The sequence below is a fragment of the Arachis stenosperma genome, chromosome 9, assembly GCF_014773155.1.
Source record: "Arachis stenosperma cultivar V10309 chromosome 9, arast.V10309.gnm1.PFL2, whole genome shotgun sequence".
NCBI lineage: Eukaryota > Viridiplantae > Streptophyta > Magnoliopsida > Fabales > Fabaceae > Arachis > Arachis stenosperma.
In genome coordinates this window covers 64,604,370-64,610,647 of record NC_080385.1, presented here as the reverse complement: position 1 = coordinate 64,610,647, position 6,278 = coordinate 64,604,370, and the positions used below count along the sequence as shown (strand labels likewise).

The 6,278-nt window shown below is 37.0% G+C and overlaps 1 protein-coding gene across 1 annotated transcript; it reads left to right on the top strand.

The window, feature by feature from the left end:
* Nucleotides 1–3,805: 3,805 nt before the first annotated feature.
* On the top strand, nt 3,806–4,507 carry LOC130949571 (uncharacterized). Its single transcript, XM_057878251.1, has one exon. It carries the CDS (start codon nt 3,806–3,808, stop codon nt 4,505–4,507), a length of 702 nt encoding a protein of 233 aa, XP_057734234.1.
* Nucleotides 4,508–6,278: the final 1,771 nt, after the last annotated feature.

The following is a 6,278-nucleotide window of genomic DNA, read 5'->3' as shown; positions in this document are numbered from 1 at the left end:
ATTATTATTATTATTATTATTATTATTATTATTATTCTTTTCAAACTAAAATATATATAAGAATGTCAATGCATAGGGTTTACACATAATTAATATATGAGTATGTACCCAATTTCTAAGATCTTCAATGAAAATAAAAGCACACTCTTACCTCAACTAATGTCCCAAGTTTTCCCACACTTGAATAATACACTCACTAGCCTAAGCTAATTAAAGATCCAAATTAAGGACATTTATTGTTTTTCACTTTAAGGCTTGTAATATGCTAAAATTAAGAACAAAGGGGTTAAAATAGGCTCAAAGTTGGCTAACAATGGTTGATGAAAGGTAGGCAATTTGGGTAAGTGAGCTAAATGAAATTATGGCCTCAATCATATAAATACATGTATACATAAAATAATTGATATATAGAATCAAGCAAATCAAAGATTATAATCATAAAGAGAATAATACACACAAGAATGAAAATAAGTGGTTATAAGATGTAACCACACAATTAGGCTCAAAACTCACATGCTTGTGTTCTTAGCTCAAAAACCATGTTCCAAAATAAATTCTTCAAGCAAGTTTAACACAAAATTTTTTTTTGCAAATTGGTAGGGTGCCCTAAAAATAGTTTCTTGGAAAAGAAATCATCACCCTAACCAAGTGGTCCTAACATAAAAAGAAATGGTAAATGTATATAAATTCTAGCTAGCATGGATCCTATCATGCAATGCAACAACTAGCTAACATTGGTATTGAAAAAGGAAGTTGTTACCCACAGAGATTGGTCGAACAACCTCTCCACACTTGAAGATTGCACCGTCCTCGGTGCATGCAAAGAATAGCAAGGTGGATGGGTGATGATTGGATTTTTGATGGTTTAGAATTTCACTAATGAATTCTCGTTGTAAAGTATAGTTTCTAAACCAACAATAATCCTTTCATACAAAAGATTTTTTGTCACTAAAACAAACCCATAAATTTATAAACCGAAGTATTGAACCTCGGGTCGTTCTCCCTAGGAATTACAATAAAGTGTCATGTTATTGGTTAGAAATGTGTTTTGGGGTTTTGGATAAGAAGCATGAAAGTAAATGGCAATGAAAATAAACTAACAACTATAAAAGGCTCTTGGAAAGGTATGAAAATTAGAAGTCCTATCCTAGTTATCCTTCTCAATTGTGATGAGAATTGTTCATTGCTACCACTTAGTTAACCCTTACTAAATAAAGGAAAGTCAAGTGGATGAATTGACTTGAGCCACAAGTCCTAGCCAACTCCCAAGGAAAGACTAGCTTTAGTGCACTCCAAACCAATTAGCAATCTCTCCAATTACCAATCAACAAAGGAATTATATAACTCAAGTATCACTAATTACTCTACCTAGGCCAAGAGGAACAAAATCTAACTAATAGCTAAAAGAGACATTTCATCAAACACATAGAGTGCAATACAAGTAAACACATGAATTTGCAAGAATTAAAGAGAGATCTAACTACAAAGGCAAGAGGTCCACAATAGAAAACCAATTCAATCATGAAACAACAAAGAACTTACCAATTGCATTGAAGGAGAAATGTAGATCTACAAAAGAGAATTCACAAACTACAAACAAAGGAATTACATTAGAAGAAGAATTCTACAACTACAATAGAGGAGAGGAACGAAAATTGGAAGAGAGAAGAAGAAGAGATAGATCTAGATCTAAGAACTAACCTAATCCTAATTCTAGAGAGAAGTGAGAGCTTCTCTCTTTAGAAACTAACTCTAACTACTAAACTAAGATAAGCTAAACTAATGGTAACTAACTTCCTCATCCCTCTTCAATCCTTGGCTTAAATAGCATCAGAAATGAGTTGGATTGGGCCTACAAGGCTTTAGAATTCGCTGGCCACGTATTGCTTTAAGTGGATCATATGGCAGCAACGACACGTGCGCGTACAATGCGCATGCGTGTCACCATACGTGTAGCAACTATGGCAAATCTTATATCATTTCGAAGCCCCAGATGTTAGCTTTCTAACCCAACTAGAACCGCATCATTTGGACCTTTGTAGCTCAAGTTATGGTCGATTAAGTGCGAAGAGGTCGGCTTGACAACTTTTGCAATTCCTACATTTCTTCATGAGTTCTCCATTTTTACATGCTTTTCCTTCATTCCCTTGGTCCAATCTTTGCCTCCTAAATCTGAAATCATTTAACAAACATATCAAGGCATCTAGTGGAATCAAGGTGAATTAGATTTAGCTATTTTAAGTCCTAAAAAGCATGTTTTCACTCTTAAGCACAATTAAAGGAGAAGTTATAAAACCATGCTATTTCAATGGATAAATGTGGGTAAAAGGTCATAAAATCCCTTAAATCAAGTACAAGATAAACCCTACAAATGGGGTTTATCAATGGGTTGCTACAACTGATGAGCTTCTTCAAAAGGTTGTGCGGAAGACTTGCTTGTTGCCCCAATTAAAAGATTTTCCTTTCCCTCTTTTGGTGGCCAACCTAAAAGGAGAGAAAAAGAAAGAAAATTAAGCCTACAACAAAGATATCAAAGCAAATAAAACATAAGCGGGGGCTAATGCCAATTAAGAATATGGTTCTAATCTACATGGTAGCTACAACATGTGAGTGAGAAAATAATATAAGCAAAGGCATACCAACTAACACTTGATGCAAGGGTAAAATCAAAGCATGAAAAGCACTCAGAAGAATCAAGTTCAAACAAGAAAGAGTGGGTCATGAAAGACATGCAAGTTCATGTCAATGCACAAAGAGCACAAGAGTCATACAAGATTAAGCATTGACTTAGAAATTTCATCACCCATCAATATCAAACAAGCCAAGAAGCACTAAAATAATCTAAGAAATTCTCAACAGTTGAGTAGGAGAATTCAACACCATTATTAAAATAAGAATTTAGAAAGGAAAATAAGAACAAACTATAAAAAAACAAAATAAAAATACAATCAATAAAAATAAGCAAATACAATAAATAAAAGAAAATGAAAGATGAGAAAAATAATTTTTTTATATTTTTGTTTTATTTATTTATTTATTATTTTATTTTTTTGAAGAGAGGAAAAAAAGAAGAAAGGGAGAAAGGAAGAAGAGACAAGAAAAAAGGTAGAAAGAAAGAAGAAGGAGAGAAGAAAGAAGAAGAAAGGAGAAAAACAGGGCGCGAGGCAACACGTAAGCATCGCCCACGCGTGTGCGTGGATTGCAGGAGGGACAAGCGAAGTGTAAGCGTCGCCCACGTGTACGTGTGGAACGCAGAAGGTGCAGGTGAAGCGACAGCGTCGCCCACGCGTATGTGTGGGGGCAAAATAGTGCTTTAGGCACAAAACCAGCACAATTCTTGCACAACTCTCGGGTTTTTGTACCAGGAGTTGCGGAAGTACAATCAACGCGTACACGTCATCCACGCTTACGCGTGGATTGACCCTCTTTTTTTTAGAAATACAAAAAACAGAAACAGGGCACTCTCCTAATCCTATAAACACTCTAAAGCAACCAAAATTCAAATTTAACAAAAATCTTTTAGTTTTTAAAAAAATTTCAAAGATAAAACAAGTAAAACTTGTACTTCAAGCAAAATACAATTCAAAAACAACTAACCTACAACTTAAAGTATAAATCTACTCAAACAAACTAAGAACCAAAAAACTAAAATAAAAATAGGCAAAGGAGAAAACTACCTAACAATGGAAACTCAATTCATTCATTGATTATATATGCAAGAGAATGGAAAGAGTTTACCATGGTGGGGGTGTCTCCCACCTAACACTTTTATTTATTGTCCTTAAGTTGGACTTATGGTCCTTATATGCTCGAAGGAGAGGCTGAGTACTGGTGGCAGGGGATACAACAACTGCTGCAACAGAATGAAGATGACATTCCTTGGGATTCCTTTAGAGACGAATTCTATAAGAAGTATTTTCCGAGAGCAGCACGTGATGCCAAGGAGATGGAGCTTATGCTGCTGAAGCAAGGGGATATGACTATTGCTGAGTATGCCCGTAAGTTCGCTGACTTATGCCATTTCTCTAAGATTTGTCAAGGGAACCTAGCGGACTTTGAGGAATGGAAGTGTTTAAAGTTTGAAGGAGGACTCCGAGAAGAACTGATGAATTTTGTTGTTCCGCTAGAGATAAGAAATTTTGCTGAACTGGTGAATAAAAGTAAACTAGTGGAAGAATGTTCGAAGAAGGTGGCAATAGCTCGAGCGAATCGTAAGGAAGCCTCAAGAAGAGACTTTATTCGTGATCTAGCCCCTGAAGGTCGTAACTTTAAGGCAAATGGTCAGTTCCAGCGCCAAAATGAAAATCAACAGAATGGTAACTTTCTCGCTCGTAACAATGGCAACCACAACAACTATAATTTGGGAGAGGAAGAAGGAGGTCAACCTCAGCAAACTCAGGATATTTCAATCTGCTCAAGGTGTGGGAAGGATCATGGTAATAGAGCTTGTAGATATGGGACACACGCTTGTTTTTCTTGCGGAGATTATAGACATATATCAAGGTGAATTAGATTTAGCTATTTTAAGTCCTAAAAAGCATGTTTTCACTCTTAAGCACAATTAAAGGAGAAGTTATAAAACTATGCTATTTCAATGGATAAATGTGGGTAAAAGGTCATAAAATCTCTTAAATCAAGCACAAGATAAACCCTACAAATGGGGTTTATCAACCTCCCCACACTTAAACCAAGCATGACCTCATGCTAAAACCAAGAATGAAGTAAGGGTATGGCATTTATTAAATGGAAACTAACTAAATGCAATCTACCTATGTGCAACTATCTACATGAATGCAATTGCTTGGTCAAAATAAATCAATTCCCAAGAATCATATATGCACAAGGGCTAAGGACTAGCAAGTCTAATCCACAATTGAATTGAGTTATTAAATATTTTTACAAACTTGCATGAAAATTATGATCATAGGTGAAAACATGTAATTTAGCATCAAACCCTCACCGGTAGTGTTTGCACTCTATTCGCTCAAGTGTTTAGGGTTGATTCTCTCAATTCTCTCCTAATCATGCTTTCTAAGATTTATTTTTCTTCTAACAATCAACATATATTTCATGCATGCATACAAGTATCATGAGGTCTTTTCTTTGGTTGTAATGGGGCTAGGGTCAAGGTAGGTGATGCGTTTGCATATTTGCTATATTAGCTAGTTAGTTTAAGTAGTTTTAGCTTAATTTCATTCACTTTCTTTGAAATAAACAAGAATTTTGATGAGTTTTACTTCCATGCATTAAAACACCAAAAACTAGGTAAATATTGGCCAAATTCATGCAAATATTCAAGGAGTTTATAAACAAGTTGATGTGAATGATTCCCTTGAAATTTATTGCATAAGATGGCAAGACCTTGAGGAAGTTTCTTTGGTTTATGTTAGGTGATGAAGCTAGAAAGCAATGGAGCAAGAATTAGAGCAAGAAGGCTTGAAGATACATCAAGCTTGGCAAGGAAGCAGAGGATCGCACGTTGCCAACGTGCATTATCACTTGAGTGTTTGGCAATAACGCCAAGTAGCCCTGGAAGGTGAATTTGAAGCTTCAAAGCAAGTTGCCAACTTGAATTTACAATGGCGTGTTTGAGGACAACGCAAGCAAACAACGCTGAATAGAAGACTTGGCCCAGGAAAGGGAGATGCACGTTGCCAACGCCAAGTTCTGAAGGCGTGTTCCTTGGCAACGTAGCAAGCAAAGCTTGGTGCCATAGGGAAGGCTCGAGCACGTTATTGGGCTGGGAGAGCATGGGCGTGTTCCTTGGCAACGCATGCAAGGAAGGATTCTGGGCCAACCAAGAGCTCGAGAGCGTTGCCAACTTGGGAATGAACTGGCGTGTTCATCAATAACGCCAGGGACAAGATTCTGGGCCAACAAACAAGAGCACGTTGCCAACTTGGAAGAAAGGGTGCGTGTTCAGCAACAACTCCAGCAAACCTGGCAACCTGACCTTGCCCTCTTCGATGGAGCATAACTTGAGCTACAAAGCTCCAAAGGAAGTGATTCCCGTGGCATTGGAAAGTAGACATCAACAGCTTTCCAACCATATATCATAGTATGGGGTTGGCATTCATTTGAAGCTTCAAAAGCTGGTTTCATTTAGAGCTTCAGAATCTGAGCACGTTGGCATCGCTGGAAACAAGGGCGTGTTCACTAAAAACGTGTGCGATTTTGGCAGCTTGACCTTACCCTCTTCAATGGAGCATAACTTGAGCTACAGAGATACAATCGAGGTGCTTCCAGTCGCGTTGGAAAGCTGACATTCAGAGCTTTCC